This window comes from Trachemys scripta, chromosome 6, assembly GCF_013100865.1.
Source record: "Trachemys scripta elegans isolate TJP31775 chromosome 6, CAS_Tse_1.0, whole genome shotgun sequence".
Classification (NCBI taxonomy): domain Eukaryota; kingdom Metazoa; phylum Chordata; order Testudines; family Emydidae; genus Trachemys; species Trachemys scripta.
In genome coordinates this window covers 86477760-86500273 of record NC_048303.1, presented here as the reverse complement: position 1 = coordinate 86500273, position 22514 = coordinate 86477760, and the positions used below count along the sequence as shown (strand labels likewise).

Below are 22514 nucleotides of genomic sequence, written 5' to 3'. Positions count from 1 at the left end.
CCTACATGGATATATAGAAATTAGGCCCTGTCAGACTAACTTGATATCTTTTTTTTTTAATGATATTGCAAGTTTGGTTAATAAAGATGATGGTGTTGACATAATATACTTAGACTTCTGTGAGGCGTTTGACTTGGTGCTGTACAACATTTTGATTAAAAAATCAGAATGATATAAAATTTATCATGGCACACCTTAAATGAATTAATTATTAGCTAACTGATAGGTCTCACAATGTTACTGTAAATGGAGAATCATCATCAAGCTGGTTCCAATGGCTTCCTGCAGGGATAGGTTCTTTGCCCTGTGCTATTTAACATTTTTAGCAATGACTTGGAAGAAAACAGAAAACCATCACTGATACTGTGTGCAGGTAACACAAAAATTGAGGGGGTGGTTAATAATGAAGAGGATAGGTTGCTAATTCAGAGTGACCTGGTTTGCTTCATAAACTGGGTGCTAATGCGATCCTAGGATGCATAAACAGGGGAATTTCAAGTAGGAGTAGAGAGGTTATTTTACATCTCTGTATTTAGCATTGGTGTGACCTCTGCTGGAATACAGTGTCCAATTTAGGTGCCCACAATTCAAGAAGGATGTTGAGAAATTGGAGAGGGTTCAGAGAAGAGCCACAAGAATTATTAGAGGAATAGAAAATATACCATTTAGTGATAGACTCAAAGAGCTCAATCTATTCATTTTAACAAAGAGAAGGTTAAGGGGTGACTTGTTTACTATCTGTAAGTATCTACATGGGGAACAAATATTTAATAATGGGCTCTTCAATATAGCAAAGAAAAATATAACATGATCCAGTGTCTGGGAGTTGGAGCTAGTCAAATTCAAACTGCAAATAAGGCATACATTTTTAATGGTAAGAGTAATTAACCACTGGAACAATTTACCAAGAGTCATGGTAGATTTTTCATCACTGACAATTTTTAAATCGAGTTTGGATGTTTTTCTAAAAGATCTGATCTAGGAATTAGTTTGGGGAAGTTCTATAGCCTGTGGTATACAGACGGAGAGACTAGGTGATCACAGTAGTCCCTTCTGGCCATAGAATCTATCAATCTACAAGCTATCTCTTCTCTCTGAGATGAGTCAGGCAGTTCTGCTGACCACAACTGTGGCTGTAATGCACAGGGAGAGACAGTCAGTCTTCCAGATAAGTAGTTCCCAGGCCATTTAGGGTTGGTAGGTATGTATAGGTGTGTGGCCATGTGTATAACCAGACACACCATACGTGGACAGGATATGACTTTTCTATTATGTGGATGAAGGCACCACACATGCACGTTTTGTATTAAGTGAACATTCACTGGATCATGTCTCTAGTTAACACCGATGCCAACAATGCCTGAAGTCTGTTATCTGCAGATGCTTAGGGAGTCAGTTTAATTGAAGTACAAGAACCCTTTACAGGAGAAAGAAATAGCGAATAACTGAGATCAAGACTCACACAACCTTAAATTGTTACATTATGTTGATTAAAGGTTTTATAGTGACTCTAGCTAGCAACATTCCCATTAACTTCTTAGTGAAATGCAACAGAAACATTTTTAGAAGTCCCATTGTCAAAAGTCAATTAGAGCAAGGTTTTCAAAAGAATTTAGGTGCCCAAAGATGCATATAGGTGGCTACTGGGATTTTCAAAAGCACCTAACAACATTTGGTGCCAAACTCCTGTTGAAATCAATGGAAGTGAGATGCCTAATCTGCTTGGTGCTTTTGAAAATCTCATTAGCATCTTTGAAAATCTGGCCCTTGGAAGCCTAAAGCCCATTGAATGACAATAATTCAGTGAGACAATAGGACCCAATGAAATTCAAATGGACAGGCCTCCATGGGGCTGCTCTGTGTTGCATCTGGGGATCAGGGATCCAAATTAAGGAGATGTAAAGGTGGCTTAAAACCAGCTTTGCTCCACCCTCTTACTTTAAAAATCTTTCTTAAACCCAGCACTGAAAAGGAGGAACAGAGTATTTGGACTTTTTTCTCTATCAAACCTCCAGATCCAATTATTTTCAAACTTGGGTGTTTCGAATCTGTATCATAAGAACATGAGAGCAGCCATACTGGGTCAGTCCAAAGGTCCATCTAGCCCAGGATCCTGTCTTCTGACAGTGGCCAATGTCAGGTGCTTCAGAGGGAATCAACAGAACAGGTATCATCAAGTGATCCATTCCCTGTCGCCCATTCCCAGCTTCTGACAAACAGAGGCTAGGGACACCATCCTTGCTCATCCTGGCTAATAGCCATTGATGGATCTATCCTCTATGAACTTATCTAGTTCTTTTTTGAACCTTGTTATAGTCTTGGCTTTCACAACATCTTCTGGCAAAGAGTTCCACAGACTGGCTGTGCATTGTGTGAAAAAATGCTTCCCTTTGTTTGTTTTAAACCTGCTGCCTATTAATTTCATTTGGTGACCCCTAGTTCTTGTGTTGTGAGGAGTAAATAACACTTATTTACTTTCTCCAGCTGAAAAGTCCCCGTCTTATTAATCTCTCCTCACACGGAAGCCGTTCCATAACCCTAATAATTTTTGTTGCTCTTTTCTGAACCTTTTCCAATTCCAGTATATTTTTTTGAGATGGGACAACCACATCTGCTCGCAAGTATTCACAATGTGGGCTTACCAAGGATTTATATAGAGGCAATATGATATTATATTCCCTTTCTTAATGATTCCCAATATTCTGTTCGCTTTTTGACTGCCCTTGCATATTGAGTGGACGTTTTCAGAACTATCCACAATGATAGTTCAAGATCTTTTTCTTGAGTGATCTTTCCCAAATTGTGGTGTTTGGATTCAATGTGTAATTTTGACTTCTTATAGAGAGTTTTGAACAGCAAACATGAATGTGCTTTCATTTTTTGTGCCCAAAGCCTGAAGGCCTGTGACTGCCTTAATAAAAAATAACCGAAAACAATATTAACCAAAGGACATGTTCCAAATAGAGCAACAAAGAACAGAAAAGAAACAAACAACCAAAAAGTAACAAAAAAAATTCCATCCCTGCATTTAATAAGTAATATGAATAGCTGACCCATGCAAGAGGAGTTCATTGGTCTCATCCCCATTCACATCAGAAAAAAGCAATACATTTTGCCATGCTTGGCAGTCTGTGCTCAAGAGAGGTTTGGGACTGAAACAGCAGTAGGGTTGCAGGCCAGGATTGGGCTGCACTGAAAGAGTTTTGTGGGGAAGCTTACAAAGCACTTGCTTGTAGTGTAATATACCTGGCACAAGCCTGTGCTATTTGTCCTTTGTTTTTAGTACTACTACATGTTTTAAGTCTTTCTAGACTTACTTTTGCAGGGAATCTGAGATTGTATTGTGCGCCTAATAATTTTCTCCGTGATTTGCTCCAATATCGCATACAAAGCAGAAAAGGTCTTTTCACCCCTGTGCAAGAGTAAAAAAGTGCACCTACCAGACCAAGAGCCATCTCCAGAGGCGACAGCACATGAAATGCTGGCCCCATTGAAGTCAGTGTCAAAACTCCCATTGATTTCATCCACTGTATAGTTGGCTGTGTAGACTCCACACAGGACAGGAATGTGCAAATTGCCTTACTGGATCAAACCAGTAGTCCTTCCAGTATCCTAAGAGTATCCACAACCAGATGCTACAAGAAGGTGCAAGAAACCAAAAGAGAGCATTTATATAATAACCTGCCCATAGAGAAAATTTCTTTCTAACCCACAACTGATAAAGGTTAGTATATTCTATGAAGCATGAAGGTTTATGTCCTTTTTTATTGTAACCCTATGTAACGTAATTATGAATGTTCTTATGATCTATATTCCTCCTTCTCTGCAGATAGTGAAGCCAAACTAATATAGCACTATCCAGGTCAGACTGGCAGGATAGGGATTAGGGTGAGCTTTGGGACTAGCCCTTAAGGCTTAGTGGTTAACTCACCTCTATGACCATGCCTCCTTTGGCCTTGTGGTTAATCCTGGCCTGTGGATGCAAGAAAAGTTGTATGTATCTATTCAGTAATGAATGGCGCCATTCAGTATAATTTTAGAACACGTGGCCAAGGATTCTCAGTATCCTTTGGTTGTTTTTATCTTGTAGATGTGAAATAGAAATTTTGACTTAATCTCATCAAGCCATGTAATTCAAAGGGTTGTGTACAAGTGCCCTCCCCCACACCCTACTTCTTCTTTCCACACAGATGTAGGAAATCACAGTGCAGTGCACTGAGAAATAACTTTAATTCAGCTATTGCTGACAGTCCTTATTCTGTTGGAAAGTGACCATCTTCCACCTAATAAAAGTCTTTTGTGTTATCTAGCTGAGCCAACTTGTTTGCCAGCTGGAATCATCTCTGTAACTAATGTTATGCTTTCTGGGGATATTTCTTACCAGTTTGTATAGGATTTTATGCTTATGATTTTTATATTTATCCCATTTTTGCCACAGCATTCTTGAGAAGCCTGAAGTTGGGCCAGGCTGATGAATAAACATAATGCAAAACAAGGCAGGTCTTTTAGAATTAAAGAGAAAGAACGAAGTTGCAACTTTTCCTTGCAGTAGTGGCTTCTTTCCAAGAGCTTGATCCAAAACTGATTTCCCATTAAAATCAACAGAAGTCTGTCTGTTCCACTGATTTCAGTGTGATTTGAATCAGGCCCAAGGTGCATAAAATAGGACATTTCAAACTGCAAACTGCAGAGTTAAATAAACCTACAATATTGGGGGTTTGTGCAGCGATTCTTAATAAATCTAACCCCAGGAAACATTCTGTACATTTGCTCTACATGCTGTGCTGCAGTGGGAAGTCTATGCTGGGCTGGTAAACTTTCTTGTTTCATATGCATGAAGAATCACAATGTACAGAGTCATATAAGATGGTGTCAGAACAAAATGCACAAGCATCAGTTTAATGGAAGCGTTGTCATCTCAAGCCTTGAATATGTGTTGGATATTAATCAAATTTGATGCATCAAAAGTATACAATTCTTTTTTAAAAAAGGACTAGGTGTTATTTTTAATAATCTCAAGTAAGTTTATGGAGAAACCTTGGAATTTTACTGGTGCTTTTTTGTGTGGTTTAGAGAAGGGGGCTTTGCCCAAGCATATGATACTTATTTTGCACCATATAAAAAGGGTTGTTATTGCAAAATCATGCCCACCCTTGGTAAATTCTTGGCCTCATCAGCTGTATATTCCCTTCCAAACAGCCATAAAAATCTTTGAGGGAACATTTTGCTATGCTGTATCTGAGTTTCCTGTGTGTGTGTATGTAATATATACAAACACAAGTCAGAATCTGTGTTGTTTGTCAGCTAAATCATCTCAAGTGCTGAGTTCTTGTCAGTTTGCTTGTTCCATGATCTCCAGTGAAGGAGAAAAAAAACCTCAGCTGACTACACAAAGGTTGGCTGAGTGTCCTGAAACTTGCCTCAGTGAGAGAGAGAAAAATCAGAGGAGTATTGAGAACAAAATGTCTTCCTGCATGAGCTTCTTTCTATCCTAAGATGTTGCATTCTTATTGAGAAGAGAGAGGGACAGTTATTTTGGAGGAAATGCAGTCTACAAGAGAGGATGATATTTTAGACTGAACACTCATCTAGAAGCTCAGGTGAGGAAATGGAGACTGTATACCCCTTGATTTAAAAACTTTAATATGAACATTCTCAGGCCACAGTCATAAACTGTCCCTCACCCCCTCCAAGTCTCCATCCTGAACTACTCTGTAGTCTTAATTTTAGAAAATTCTCATAAATCACATCACAGTTGCAGGCACTAGCTGAACTTCTAGCTGTGCACAGTATTTTAATAGTCTGAAAAACACACCATATTTAATCACGCTAAGAAAGTCATATATCAAAACCTGCTTGAACCCATTCCAGCCAAAAAGAGCTTGTGCTGTTTTCTTTGCATCTCTGATCACTGACAACTCTGCTTGTCTCTGACAACAGATTATTTGGAATTAGTTTTTATAAATTAAAGAGTATTGTGCAGCTGAGCAGTTCTGCAGCCTGATGCAGCTGAATTATTGAAATTCCCTTTACATATTGTTTAGATAGGGAAAATTGCAGGGTGACCATAAATAAAATTACTTTTTTGGGCAGATGAGATTTATTCAACATAATTCCATTATTATAATTCACAGAAGAGGATGGTTTGATTCAGTTAGGACAAGAGCTCCATTTTTCCCCTCATGAAATAAGGCGGTAAAGCAAACTTAAAAAAAAAATCTGATATTAATAATGTGTGAATTAAAAAAAAATTGTGCTTATAACATGGCACATAAATACAGAGAAATTAATACATCTAGTCTCTTAAAATGATAACAGTTGTCATAATAATGAAAATAAAGAACAAAATATATACTGTGGAGACTCTTAAAAATTTACCAATTAGCTTTGATAAATAGATACTATACCTCTGTGTTAACAGTATTCACTGTACTTCCTCATGCTTTACTATAAGGAATATCTTTTAATACTGCAAATTCAGAGAATGAGTTATTTTGATCTCTAGGTCTTATCTAAGGCAACTGGAATGTTGTTATGGGTGACCAATGTTCATGGCAATTGTCATAATAAATATAAACTTTTAGGCACAATTACTAATAAAAATCATTAGATGGGACAAAACTGGACTGACATCACAAAGCTGAAACACATAAATCACACTCAGACAATAGGGAAACTACAGGAAAAATACAAAAGCACATGATTTGCACGTATCCAAGCAATAACCAGAAAAGGCTCCAATAAGTGGCACCCTATGAGACAATGATGTGTACAAATTTTCCTGTTCAAGACAAAGAGAAGGAAGGAGAGGGTGGGGGGGAAGGCAAGATATTGAAGATAAAAAAGACAAAAGGGCAGGCCTAGTGGTCAATTACTCTTCATATCATTATGTCTCCAATTAAGGCAATACTTTGCAGCTGTACCACTCCAAAGTTCAGGAAATTAAAGTTACTAAATAGCTTTCTACCCTCCCTGATAGTATGACAGACGAATTTGGGGTTCAGAAGCAAAAGAATTTGGGAGAGTTACCATTGCTTTTGATACATTACCTGACTTGTTAACAGCTGTAGTGTTTGATTAAAGGTCTTTTTAATTGCCTTTCACAGGAATGAATTTAATTGCTCTTTGCTGCTTTCCTTCCCGCCTGCATTTCATCCTGACAGCCAGATAATTGAATGTGCTGGTCAGGTTATGAAGGAAATTCTAGCCACTTTTCTGCCGAGCCAGAACTCTGGCCACAATTAAGGGAAATGGAGGTCAGTGTGGCAGGGCCTTATATCTGTAGCTTCAACCACATGTTGATATAGCTTTATAGCTTTTAAACTGAAGTTTATTGTCTCTCTGAATATTAAAGAGGGAAGTCCCCTTGAATCCCTGATGGCATTCATTTATGGTCATGATTATAAAATGTCTCTGAACTTGGGGAGTATGCGAGGATCAATAAGTACAGGACAGCAGAGGAACAAAAAGCTCTTAAGGTTTTTTATTATTATTTTTCCCTCTGCCCCCAGCTATGCCACAGGAGATGTCTTTGAGGAAAGAGTGGTGACTGCTCAGGGGGCATGGAGTAAGAGAAACTTAACAACAAAGGGAAAATCATTGGTTCAGATGCTTAAATTAATTAGCTGGGATTTCAGAAAATATTCATGACTTGCAGTAGTAATAGAAATGTAGATAAGAGCTGCTGCAAGATTTTCTTTGTTTTATTAATATATATGAAAAACAGTGGCAACACTGAATGAGGAACAATAAGGCCCAGTATTCATCATAAGCCAAAAAAGAGGGATTAACACAAAAAGTTACTATTCTGTACCAGAGTTCTGTTATTTTATTGCAATAACAGGTGCATGTACTGTCTCAGTGAAAGGGAAGACCATGCTTATATGCAGGGCTTATATATTGATACATATTTCCAGCATGCAAAGCTAAATTTCAAAACCTGTGTTTTTGACTGCTTTCATTTTCACTTGTGGAGAATAACAGATTTTCACTGGAGATGGATTTGAGTCACGATGTTCAGATGTGGATACAAAGTCTATCAGCGTTCAGATGTATTCCAAATCTTGGTTTTTGGTTCAAGCCCTTCTCTTGCTTTTACCCAATGATGCTAACAATTTTTGCTGTTGATGCCTGGCACAATTAATGCTGAGTTCTGGCTTCTATTCCCAGCCCCCTTACAGTCGCACATAATTTTCCAAACAGAGTTCTTTAGAGATGAAATTTTCTCTGCTTATTAGCAGTCCAGAGGAAGCGATTGCTGGATAAAATTGAGAAAAACTCATTCTGATTGAAGTTAGTGGAACTCCATACTGGTGTAGAGATCTGGCTGCATTCTTCTTTTTTCAGGTGTGGCATCCACCCCTTGTGTGCTGGAAGCCTGGAGTGCTTGGTTCCTACATAAAAATGCAAAGAGACAGAGGAAGTAGTCTCCTTATATCTTCTTTTCTCCTGAGTATTCATCTAGGACTAAGATAATCTAGACTTTACTGTATTATTTCATATTCAGCACAACCTCTTCCCAAATCTGTGTGTTAATAGTATGTTACAGCTGAGATTTTAAATGCACAGAAGTAAAGCTGTTCAAAACACAAACTTTTCCTTTCATGGGAAATTTCAACATTTCAAAGTTACTTTCCATTTCAAAGCAGAACAAAAGTCGAAACATTGGCCATTTTCGTGAAACAAAAAATTCCCAGAAATTTCAAATTGGAAATGTTGACATGGAAATTGGACATTTTCAACAAAATTGAAATGAGTCACCATTTTTAAATGAAATTTTCATTTCAAATAAATATTACGAAATGGATTTCTTTCTTCTTAATCACCTTTTTTTAACCAAAAATCTTATTTCATTTTGAAATGTTGATTCCAAACATGAAAATTTGTTTTGATTCTTTCAACTGGAAAATCAAAAAGTGTAATTGAACTCAAGATTTTCCTGCAGAGAATGTCTATTTCAATTAAGATACATTTTACAGTGGGAAATTGTTCAATAAAATAATATTAACCAGCCTTACCCAGGGCTTAATGCTGAGAACCATAATTATGAATGTCCTGACATTTATGCTTTTTAAAATATGAAAAGCATCGCATTATTACACTTATTTTCCTTTAATTTCTTTGTTCTTTTGTTGAGGTAGGAGAAACCATTTAAAATGTAGTTGTATATATTTGCATATGCTGTCATACTGGGCCAGATCTTTTCGTTTTCAAGGATGACACTCCATTGAAGTTGATGGAGCTGTGCCCATTTAAACCAGCAGAAAATTTGGTCCACTGAGGGCAATCACACTATTGCACATTGAAATAGATGCACACACATCTGGGTCAGGTTAGTGTTAGTCTGTATCAGTAAAAACAACGAGGAGTCCTTGTGGCACCTTAGAGACTAACAAATTTATTTGGGCATAAGCTTTGTGGGCTATAACCCACTTCATCAGATGCATGGAATGGAAAATACAGTAAGCAGGTATAAATATACAGCACATGAAAAGATGGGAGTTGTCTTACCAAGTTGGGGGTCAGTGCTAATTGAATTGGCCTCATTAGCACTGACCCCCAACTTGGTAAGGCAACTCCATCTTTTCATGTGCTGTATATTTATACCTGCTTACTGTATTTTCCACTCTGTGCATCTGATGAAGTGGGTTATAGCCCACAAAATTTATGCCCAAATAAATTTGTTAGTCTCTAAGGTGCCACAAGGACTCCTCATTGTTTTTATACACCCCTGTGTATCTGGGTTAACACCCTGCATCCCAGAATGTTGTTAGAAGGTAGTGAGGGACTGTCTTTTTAAAGTGCTTATACATTTATTATCTTCAAACTAAATTTCTTCAGATAAGGCATCTGCCATCGTCATAACCTAAGCTTGTGGCAAGTTTGAAGTTTTAAGGAAACTAATTTTGAGTTATCTGATAGCAAAAAATGCTATAGCTATAACTATAACTATTATCTATTACTTTACATTACAATAAATAAAAAATGACAAAATGGAATTTTACTACACTTTCAAAATAAACCAAACCAAACAACAAATAACTTACATTTGGATTGGGGGGAAAAATTCCAGCAGGAGAAATGTCAGCCCAAAATATAAATGTTCTTAATTAATCCCTGAAATTAGGGCTCATAATGAAAATGCCTTCCCTCCAGTTACTTTTACCACTATCATAACTCTATCATGCAGTATTTATATTGAGTCTCTGTGCAATATATTTGGTACACTCTATGGGAAAAATAGATTACACTTATCCTATAAGAGGCAAATATATTTTCTTGTGCTTGACTATTCAGTAATGCTGGGGTTTTTCCTTCTTGTCTGTATTGACATTCTTTTCCTTAAGAGGAGAGGAAAGCACAATTCATTATTATCTATTACTTCTTGTTTGCATTATATTAGCACCTTGAGGCCACAACCAAGATCTGGGCCTCATTGTGTTAGGCATTATACTCACATATACTAACAGGTAGTCCCTGCCTCAAAGAGCTTAAAAGCTAAGGCCCTGATCCTGCAGTCCTTTGCCCTCTGTCAGATTGTTGAGCCTGCATGCAACAAATTGCTGAATCAGGGCTGAATGGACAAGACAAAGGATGAGGGAAGGAAGATTTATTGTCCCCATTTTACAGATGGGGACCTGAGGCATGTAGAGGTTAAATGCCTTGCCCAAGGTCACACAGGAAATCTGTGGTAGACCCAGGAATTGAAGCCAGATCTCCTGATTTTCAATCCAGCACCTCAGCCAAAACCATCCTTCCACTCTGGTATAACGTTCCCATTGGCCTCAAAATCAGAAAGTTCTACCCAAGGAGATTTTCAGTTGAATTCTGCTGTTGATCAGTTTCTTTCTCACCAATAGGTGGAAACTGACATCCCGGTTTCTCAGGTGACACAAGGAACGATTCTGCCATCCCCAAGTGAGGCAGGAAAAACACCATACAGAACAAGGATTTTTCCATAAGAAACTGTACCATAGCACCTGAAAAGACCTTGAAGCACATGCTCACACTTTCTCTGCTTGTTGCAGCCTGTTCATTGATGCAACAGGATATCAGAAATGTGAAGACCTGTTTTTTCTTATTCCTTTGGCGAGGATAATGAATGCTTTAACCGTTACTGCTTGATCATGATGAATTTATTGCAAAATTCTGTAATCTTTCCAGATCCATATCTAATGTCCAAGCCAACAGCCACCACTTGTGAACTAGCAAGTGTTGTCATGCTGCAGCTGAGGGGGAGGGAGGATGAAGGAACTGAACCTGCCAAACCTCTATAAGAGTCACAGACTTTTGAAGATGTAGGATCAATAACCAAATGGGACGCAGAAGTGTTTCCATCAGGCAGGCAGTTGTGCCATGTGTCACGTCAAAAATAAAGCGTAGTCACTAAGAAGTTGTGAATAATAAGCTAGAAAAAGTTTCTGTCTTTTTTTCTACAACATCCTCCCCCCTCCCCCCACCAAAAATGGTTGTCCAGCATAAAAGAGAAGGTCAAGGCTGCAACAACAAGCAGCTATTACATTAGCTATGATGCAGGGAAATAGACAATTTCTTGTTGAATTATGGACAGTATTTAATCAGAGTGGTGTGCAAACTCACAGATTGGAACTTTCTCTAGACAGATGTTTGGCCAGTTGCTGAGCAGCTGCTACAGGCTGTTCAAGATTAATGAATCTAAATTAACAGTATCTAAAATGCTTAAGTGGGAAAATGGGAGGAAATCTGATTAGTGCTACAAATCAACTGAGGTCCAGAGATTTCCTTTCTTTTGAACTGGAATGGCTTAGTCATCCTCTTTTCCCTTTTATCCAGGGTTCATGATACTTCACCCTTTCCATATTTAATCTTTCCTCTGCTTCCCTTTTTCAATCCCATCAGCCTTCAGCAATTCACCCTGACACTTCTCATTGCAGACACTAACCTGTGCTGAAAAGACTTCTCACTTTCCTGCCTGACCAATGACAAACCTCATATATCAATAACATGTGGTTAATTCCTTCTTTCTGTTATTTCCTTTTGGCTCAAGGAAATAACTTCTCAAGGTAATCAGGATATTTTGTCTGCAGCAAACTGTACCTCTTGTGATCCTTTGTTAGATTGGCCATTATGGGTCTCATCCAACTCCCACAGAGGTCAATGGAAAGATTCTCATTGATTTTAATGGAAATTGGATCAGGCTGTCTTACTAGAGATGGGTCTGAACCACAGAAGTCCAGAGTTGGAGATGAAGAGTTATGGGATATTCTGAGCTGGGTCTCTGAGTCTTGCTCATCTGTTCTTAGAATCAGATCACTCTCTTCTCAGTACCACAAAATATATGCATTCTTCCCAGATTGCCTATAGCTACTCTGCTTGTGAGAAGCAAGACTACTTTTAAGAGAACTCTGGTCAACAATTTTGTTGAAAGAAAAGGAAGAGGTCCATCCACTGAGAAGATTCACCTCACCTGTAAGAAATGTGTCAAGGCTGAATTGCCACCATTGGAATGCAATTTATCATCTTCCCAGTTTCCGTAACAACAGGACTTTTTCAGAATCTGAAGCCTGAAGACCTACCACATTGGAATACTGTGAGAGAGAAGCATTCCAGGCACTTCTATTCAGAAATCTTGACTTGTTTACATTTACAAAGGTATGGAAGAGAAAATATATCAACAGTTTTTGGAGTGCTGGATGTATAATATTAACCCCCAAAGGTTTGTTTATTTCTTCCCAGAATGATATATAAAAGACTGTAAACCAACACCTGAATACTGGAATAAGAGAATAATGTTTCACAATTAACAAAGCAACAGACTTAGCATGATTTTCTTTGGATGCATGGCAGGTTTCTTTTTGTATGATACTCTGAATTTCTTAGTACTTTCAAGATTTGGGCCAGATTCTCCTGTCACAGACATGGAGGTAAATCTGGAATAACTCCAGATTTCAGTGGAAATTACTCCTGATTTACCCCCATGTAATTGAGAACAGGATTGGGCCCTATCTTGTGTCAGATAACAGTGATGGAAATGTAAAAGGCAACAGTGTTGTAAAATCCTTTTGTAAGAGATATTTTGTTCTTCCATTGTATGTATTTTAATACATTTAAAACTTCTCTCCGAGGTCAGAAGATCTACAAACATAAAAATGAATGAAACCATATACTGTAGCTTAGTATATGTTCAAACTTCTCTATGAAGGCATTGAAGTTAGTGGCACTTTACCAAGAAGGAATTTAAACCATTGTTTTGAAAACAGAATGTTATATAAGAGCTTCAAATTATTATAGTACTTAATACTTAGATCTTCAAAGCCCTGTATAAACATTGTCTAATTAACCCTCAAAAAACCCTCACCATCCTCCTGTCAGCTAAGTAAGCAACCATTATCATCCCCATTTTCCAGATGGAGAAAATGAGACATAGAAAGATTAAAGGATCCACCCAAGGCTATATATGAGTCACTGGCAGAGTTGGTAATAGAACCTTGGAGTTATGACTCCAAATCCCCTGCTCTGTGTGTCTGTCTAGGCTTCTATACAGTCACAGTCAACAATATAGCTTCTCTATATTTTGTCTGTAAGGAAAATGCAGATTAGTAAATATTTTTGGATTTTGCATTTTTGAAACAGGCAGCTGAGTTACTATTCTCATGTCTAAGGAAATGTTTAAGGGAGCCAGTATGACCAAAACAATGATTATATCAACACACTAAACTATAGTTCAATTTTAAGATATGTTTGCGGAAGGACATTACAGAGACCACTTTAAATGGTCTGTAAATAGTTGTTTTAGCTTCTAACCCCTTCCCATTCTCTTTAAAACTCCTCTAGACTAGAAATAGTTTGAGGTACATTCTGGTTGTTGGAGTATAAAAGATAAAATGAAGCGTCTGCTTCTTTATCATGTACTGCCACAAAAAGCATGCTAAATGGAGCAGCCTTTCCTGAGGCCAACTTCAAACTCCCCCTTTCTACTCCTGGTAACATTTGAAGGGGACAGGAGAGCCCTGAATCACTTATAAAGCTTTGTAAATTATCCTATTAATCTACCATGATGACACCTCTCTGTTAGACTGAATAATAACTAGGTGCTTCATTTACCTCAGTGATTTGACTTAGTACAGTCTGTGTTCGCTATAAATACGCAAATTCCATGTCCTTAGCTGCAAGTGCCAGTTCAGAGTGAATTATACCAAAAATCCAGCTGTTTTACTGGTAACAATAAAAACTACAGTACCTTATATTTCTCTTAGTGATAAACTCCCCCAATTGACTTGCATTACTCCTAACTGGTTACACATAACAGCTAGTTATTACTGTTTATGAAGTTACTGGTCCATAAAATGCCAGAACAAAGTAACTAAATATGGGGTAAAGGAACCCAGCTGGTACATATTGCTGTATGTAAGGTTTTAAATTCAAAAGGATCAAGAGAGAAAGACCTACATCTGTACCCATTTGCTGTGCTTCCTGATTACAGAGACTTTAACTGTACTGTAATGTCATGCTGTACAACAGTTGTAGTGAGGCAGTGGAAGTATTAAAAATGACAACAGCTATATAGATGATAGGCAGGAGAAGGTCTTCCCTGGTTCACACATTTTGCTCGCTTGAAGAGACCCAGGAGTCGCATTTACATTCAGTTGAGTCGGCACTGAGTGTTACAGAAGATTCAAGTGCAACTATTCTTCAGGAATGAAGAGTAAAAGGGAGAGAGGTGACTATGATTTATGGTCACACTGATGAAGCTTTTATAGAAGATAATACATGTGTTCTGGCCATCACCATAAAATCAACTGTCCATAATTGGTCAGAGCTGCCAACTTAGCTTGATTATGAGCGTAACACTTTCTTTTAGATCATGTCCATTATATCGGCCTAGTAAGTCAGAGCTCGAGTAAAGTTCATTCAGCCATTCCTGCCATTCCTCTTTACATTTCCCCCTCTTACACGTGCATGCTGACATTCAGGGAGGTCTCATATCCACATGGAGGTTGGATCTCTGTGCCTCCATGGATACATGCCTTGGGTGGACTGTGGCTGCAACGGTGGACTGCGGCTGTGGGTGGGCATGCATAGATAAAAAAATCTGATATTTTCCCTTTTTTTTTTTTTTAACTGACCAGAACAAAACGCTCAGTGCTGTTTCTCTCAGTCTCTTTCTTTCTCTATCCCATGCTTCAGAAGTCTGTAACTGAGTTCATTATAGTGTGATAAATCAGCCAGCAAACTTGCATTATGGTGTGTTTGGGCAGCTCCTGCTCCTTAGTGACAGCTGCTTGGCACAGGATGTTGTAATTATCAACTCAAAAAAGAGATGCTTATAGGTGCTGAAAGCATAATGGCAGTGACTGAGCATGTCCTCAGCTTCCTCATGGGCCTCAGCTTCAAAAGCCCTGCTTAGGGGTTGGTTATATTGTTGGCTGTTGGCACCGTGGCTATGGCAGGTCGCTGTCACTTTGGCACTTTAGAAAGCCGCTGTTCCCATAAAAGTCAATGGGCCTTTTTGTAATGCGTTAGCTGCTGACATATAACTGCTGCCACACAATTGGCATTTGTTAGTGCGTTTGTGTTCATTCTCTTTTTCTAAAATAACGTTTTTTTAAGGGAGGATAAACATACCATACTTGCCAATGACAATTTTTTAAAAAACCTTATTAATCATATGTCTGAAGAAAAAATCCAGTCGACCATTCGCTTGATCCCACACAAAATCACACTTCACACACTGTAGATAGTCTCATTGTGGGACCTGGTGAATGAAAGTGGCGGATAAGTGGTTAATGAGCCTCCTCTTACAAAAGCAGTCTAAAAGAGCTTGGCTTGTTGAGGCTAGCAAAATGAAGGCTGCGTGGGATATTATTGGTCTCTTTAAGTACATCATGGGGGTAAACACCAAGGAGGGAGAAGAGCTTTGGAAGCTAAAGGTTGATGTTGGCACAAGAACAAATGGGTATAATCTAGCCATGAATAAATTTGGGCTGGAAATTAGGTTTCTAACTACCAGAGGAGTGAGGTTCTGGAGCAACCTTCCAATAGGAGTAGTGGGAGCAAACAACCTAATTGATTTTAAGATGGTGCTTGATACATTTATGAACAGTATTATGATGACGGGGTTGTCTAAAATAGAAAGGGACAGGACTGTCTGACCAAGGAGGTCCCTTCCAAGCCTATGTCCTAATGAATCAAAAAGACAATTTTGGAGTTCACAGAGTCTGAGTGGGACACTTCATTTATCAATGTACATGACCTTCTAAGCTTTTTGCCTCTGCTACAATACTTCACTTTAGTATCCATTGTGGACTACTCATAGTGTATAAAGTTTTGTACGTGTGTCTTTGCAGGATCAAGGCTCAAATATTTAATCATAATGTCTTTAAAGTGCCCCATGTATAAAGCATTTCACTGTGAAATAAAGAAGCAGGCAGCAATCATGATGACCAGGAAATCAGAACTTCAGCCAAAGATTCAGGAAGCAGTGACCAGAGCTAGACAGAACAGCAGATTTCCAAAACTCTTTTATAGGGGAGAAAGGTTAGTATTACATGGATGTGCTAAACCTTAGGGGTGGGGGGTGGGGTGGGGATGGAAAAAGCTTAGAATTTTCTCAAAAGAGACCTGTGGGAATTTCCTTCTATTCCCTATGTCAAGCTGCATCTCTGGGTTTCCTGTCTTCATCTGTGTGGCCAGGTTTTGTTTTCTCTTTGAATGGTCATGAACATAGTTACCTATCCAGATGCTATCAATGGTGACTCTGAAATCTTTTCAGGTATTTTTAAATCCTGCTGTGTGATAGTTTGGTTTAGTTTCCAGTCATGATCTAATCAAGGACTCAGTAGTGTATTTACACAAATTCCACAGTCAGGGGTAAGTGCAGTGTTACACCACCATACCTGCCTAAGCTCAGGCTTTGGGGAGATTTTTCAGACCACCAACACTGCTTCAACAATCTCAGAACTTCCAATGAGTATAAATCATCCTAGGCATAGAAATCTACTCACCTTTTTCACAAAGAACCTATAGGTTTTTATCATGCAAACAGTTAAACATTTTACAGTATCTTGGTATTCATAGGCCACAAAACAACACCGGCAGTTAATGGAGCAGTATTCTTCAGCTGAATTTTTACATATCAAAGTATCATAGACATTCACTATATTATTTTAATTGAGAAGAACCAAGCATGTACTACATTCATATGGAAATGGAAGGGAAATCTTTACTACTGAGTATGTACAAAATCACAAAAGTGAAATCAATAAGTACATTAAAATCATTGAGGGGCTGATTCTGCAAATTCTTAGACCTGGTCTACATTTAGACTTGGTCTACAATAGGTTGACATAGCTGCGTCGGTTAGCAGCCTGAAAAAACCACACTCCTGAATGGCATAGCTATGCCAACCTAACCTGCACTGTAGATGCAGCTCTACTGATGGAAGAACACATCCATTGATGGAGCCACTGTCGCTCAAGGAGCTGGTATTCCTATATTGATGGAAAAATCCCTTCAGTCAGCGTAGACTGAATCTACACTACGGGATTATGCTGGCATAGATATGGTGACCTAACTATGCTAGTATATTCTCTGTAGTGTAACCATACCCTTAGTCATGTTCAATCCTGCAAACCTTCACTTGATTTCAGCTAGAGGATCACATGAGCAAGGATTGCAGGATAAGATCCTATGATGTCATATACACTAGGATAATTAAACTGTTACACTACATTAATCTCTGCCTGCTTTGCAGTGTGTGCTAGATACACCTGGTGCAGTAGAGCAATAATTGAGAGTGTAATGTGTGTGTACCTTGTAGGTGCTGCCAGTTGAAGCTGCTTTTGTTTTCAGTAAGCGGTGGCATTCTGAAACTACACGAAGGGCCCCGAAGAAGCTACTATTTGGGGCACATCGGTAGAGCCCGATGTTTCTTGAAAATGCAGAATAACATGAAATAAAATGAAAAACCACAATTAAAGTGACATAAAATGAGAAACTCACCCCACAGCAGCTGCTCCCTTGGCTCCTGTCAATAGGGCTGCGCCTGGCTCCCCACTCCAGTAGGCTGCATGATCTGGAAAAGTGATGAACCAACCTGTCTAAGGAAAATAGAATCAATAAACAACAACAACAAAAACCCTGCCTCTGGGAGTTTAACTGCTGAAGGGGAGAAGAGTTCATAGAACCTGCATCCCAGGCACTACATTTTTTTTTTTTATGGTTTCATCCATCATCCCTTCTGCTGAGGTCTTTATTACAGCCCTAGCATTAGAGTTAGCCCCTTGTTTGTCTCCAAAAGTGGAAAATGGGCTATCTTCTTTTTAATGAAATACACAAGTATTTTTGAAGGTCTTTCCCACTCTTACTCCATGTCGATGAGTGACGGTGGGGAGCTCTTCCTCCTGAATCTGATCACTAGGGGACCAGGGTGGTGGAAGGGCAGCCCTCCACTGATGGTGTATGTTAGGGATCAACCAGTTGAAGTGTGTGTCAGGGGGTGGAGGGAGAATGGTTCTCGCCTTGCAGTTGCCATTATTTATTGATCAGTCACAGAGGCTGGAGTGTGATGGGTGTGGAACTGTTAGCCTGATGGGGCTCTCTTTTCCCTGGCCAAGCAGTGAAACACAACTGTTAGCCAAGGGAGATGACTTCTGTCTGTATTACCTCTTTGTAATTCTTCTTCAGGAAGAACCCACCTCCCACATTAGAATGTCAACAGATTCCTCTGTGCCTGACTGCAACCTGTGACAGTATCCATCCCAGGGAAAGGACAGGAATGAGTAATCAAATAGCCATAATGTAATTCAAATACAAGGAATGCAGGGGGGAAAAAACTCAGCCCATCCAATGACAGATTGCCTGGAGTACCTCAAAGAAAATGGAGTTATGAAATGTGAATGATATTATATTTTCCTAATAGGAGGCAGCAACTCAGCAGCAAAGGGACTAACCTAACAGCCAGCCTAGTGACTGAGATGTATTTAACACTAGCTAATTGGATGGGAATTGTAAGAGTTCCTTCAGGGAAATGGGGTACAGATTATTAGGAGAAGTGGTGTATTATATGGTTTACAGGTAATCTGTAAGAGACTAGTCTGGGGTTCTATGGGCTGGCTTTCATGGGCTGATTCTACTGTGACTTTTCTGACATCTGAGATTTCTTAGATTGAGACTTCATGGGGTTACCACAGTGAACTCAGAACTGGCCAGCAGACATAGCAGCTATAGCTCAAAGAAGTTTAGTAGCAGATTAGCTGATAGTGCTCTGTGGCACCAATACCGAAAAGTGCTTTAGCATGCGCTTAATTTTAAGCACATGCATAGTCTGATTGACTTCAAGTTAAACATGTTTAAATACCTCACTGGATCAGGGCCTAAATTCAATTTTCAAGTTTCTTTTGTAAGTCATCTTTAAAGGTTGGAAGTAAATCCTGCTGTCCTACTTCATATGGAGGTACATAAAACAGTTCTCTGCTCCTTTCAAAACCAAAGAGAAAAAAGAGAGCAGAGACAACTATAGTGTAAATGGAGCAGCCTTTCTGACTTTTGTAGAGTTGCACCCACTTACACCAGGCCTGAATTTGGCCCAATGTTCCTGAATTTATGAAGCTATCTTCATTTCCTGCTCCTCAAAGTTGGGGCTGCCTGTGTTTAGTGAGACCAAACATATAAGAGAGAATCCTCACTTCTGAAAACTAAGAGAGAAAAGAGTTAATAGTTTGAAGCTAGTGTGTTTATTAGACCAGAGATCGGCAACCTTTGGCACGTGGCCCATCATGGAAAGCTCCTGTTGGGCTGGGACGGTGGCCAGCACATCCATGGGCCCACGCCGCTTCCCGCCACCCCCATTGGCCTGGAACAGCAAACCGCGGCCAGTGGAAGCTGCGATTGGCCGAACCTGCGGACGCTGCAGGTAAACAAACCGTCCCAGCCCGCCAGCGGATTTCCCTGATGGGATGTGTGCCAAAGGTTGCCGATCCCTGTATTAGACTTTCTCCCCCGCTGGCTTCCGTCATACAAGATGTGCTTCGTGATACATTCTCATTCTTCCCTGTGTGCAGCACAGTAGATCCCTAAAGATTAGTATTGTGCTGAGGCAGAAGATTTCCTGATCTGAGCTGAAAAAAGGGAGGGAAGAGAAGGATGGCGATGGTAAGTGAGATTTGTCTCACACCAATTAACTTGCATGTGGAAGAGTGATTGAATTAGCCACAATGAAATAATATCAGCAGTCATTTTGCACAGCGACTCACACACAATAGCCTTGAGACTTTACAATCAGTCATTTGTTGAAAGAAATGCATCTGCTGCTATGTAGCATATTAAACATATAGCTGCATAGATACACCCACAAAAGTAAGGAGTGGTTGGAATTTGTTTGCTTAGAGCTGATTTGCCACACTGTATCTGAAAAGTGTTAGTAAGCTTTAAAAATCAAGCAAGAGAGGAGAGTGACACAATGTCTGCAATCTGCTTGGAACATGGTGAGCCAAATTTGGCTCTCCATTTCACTGATACATTCCAGTTGTTTTAGACCAGGGATCGCCAACCTTTGGCATACGGCCCATCAGGGAAATCCGCTGGCAGGCCGGAACTGTTTGTTTACCTGCAGCGTCCGCAGGTTCGGCTGATCACAGCTCCCACTGGCCACAGTTCACCGTTCCAGGCCAATGGGGGCTGTGGGAAGCGGCGTGGGCCCATGGATGTGTTGGCCGCCGCTTATTGCACCTCCCATAGGCCAAATGAAATAAATACCAGAGGAGGAACACATGCAAAATCCTACACAACCCATGCAAGAAACAGTAACTAATCCAACACTTCTCAAATATAAACCTTAAAAGACAACAACCACTGAGTCTCACCTAAAGAGAGGCCACCAATATGCTCTAGTAAATGTCTTTACCTTAGCTGTCAGTCTTGAATACAGAGGTCGAGAGCCTAGCCCACTAAAACCTCAGAGGTGAGATCCATAATCAAGAACCGTTTCTCAAAGAGTGCAGTGCTGCATCTCTATGCCAGCATAATGTCCTGTGGAAGCTGTGGGTTCTAAAGGAAGGTCACAGGAAGATTTAAGTCTAGTGCAATTGGAAAGACTTAAATTCAGATCAGAGGCAGTCCTGACACTAGCCTGTTTGTCCACTTCTCCCACAAATGTCTCTGCACCTTCATCCATGCTACCCATTATGCATGGAAGACTCTTCCTCAACTAAGCCATAAAATCCCTTCCCAAGACCCACTTCTCCTGTGACGGCTACAAGAAATCAGCCAACTAAGGAGGGCCAAGGTGATGGTCAGTTGGGGCAGCTGATACTATTTATTTCTTCACAAAATAATACCTCCATCAAGTTGTGTGTTAAGCCAGCTATGTGACTGTGCAAACATTACCTTCAGTCTCTCTCACCTCCTATTATTTTCTATGCTCATTGCGGATTAGATCGGGTTCCCATTGTAATCAATGGCAAAAGTCCCATTGACTTCATTGGTGATGGCTCATGCCCTGGTTGCATCTTGGTTCAAATTAGATTGCAGTCTTGTTGGGACAAAGACTGTTTTTACCTCTGTGTTTGTACAATGCCTGGAACAACAGGGCTCCAATCCAGATTGGTGTTTTGGGTGGTAATATAAATATTAAACAATAATAGTACAGGAACAGTAATAATAATTAGTACAAGTGATAAATAATAAATAGGTGGAGGGGACAAAAACATAAACAGAAAGAAAAGAAATGCAAACTCAGGGATGAGCTAAGATTTCTGCTTCAAGACACTGCCAGCTCTGTAAAGAAAGGTAAAACAGCCAGTCAATGTCCAAGTGCAGCAAAGTGCTTAGCTACACTAAATTGGTGTGTGAATGCCTGTGGGTGGGGCTAAGTCTTCCACTTTGCCTAAAGCAGTGAGAACCCTAGAGCTGGTGCTGCCTCAGAATCAGGAGGTCATCAGGCTAGATGCTCTACCTCTACCCTATCCACAATGATTTTGTAGCCCCTCATTACAGGATTATCTCTGAAATCCAACCCTGTTGTTGGTGAGTGACATGTGCTATTCAAGTTTGGGAAGCTGTCAGAACAAATCAATCCAATCCAGTTATTTATGCCTACTAATTCTGAGTCTGCCTCAAATGGCAAAAGAGGGTTGAGGGCAGCGCCTTGAAATATCTCATTGTACAATAGTTGTTGCAAAGAAGTTTTTGTAAAATATCTTTTTAACATTGCATAGCCTGTCACAAATAATTCTTATCAGCCATTGTTTCCCACTTATAGTCTTAACCAAATATGTTAAAACATTTCCTTACTCTGTTATTTTAAAACATTATAGGGCTAAATTCTGTTTTTAATTATAGATGTAATTGATTTCACTGGGGATACTCCAGATTTACACGGATGCTGAATTTGAGAGACTGTATCCTGGAAAGCAATGACTCTAAAAAGGATATAGGGGTCAAATAGGACAAGCGAGTTAACATGAGTTCCCAATACAGCAGTGTGGCAAAAAGGGCTAATGTGATCCTTGAATGTAAAATGTGAGTAGTGGGTGGGA

General features: G+C 39.5%; 1 protein-coding gene across 3 annotated transcripts in view; it reads left to right on the top strand.

Annotated features, from left to right (window-relative positions):
• The window catches only part of NTRK2 (neurotrophic receptor tyrosine kinase 2), a 273512-nt gene that overhangs the window by 176156 nt on the left and 74842 nt on the right, over nt 1-22514 (top strand). The window contains exon 14 of one of the 3 annotated variants that reach the window (XM_034774169.1): nt 10860-11401. The exons of the other annotated variants lie outside the window; for them this stretch is intronic. Coding sequence (XP_034630060.1) covers nt 10860-10870 — 11 coding nt within the window. The 3' untranslated portion in view covers nt 10871-11401. Of the gene's footprint in view, nt 1-10859; nt 11402-22514 lie in introns of those variants that run through there. 3 annotated transcript variants of the gene reach the window in all.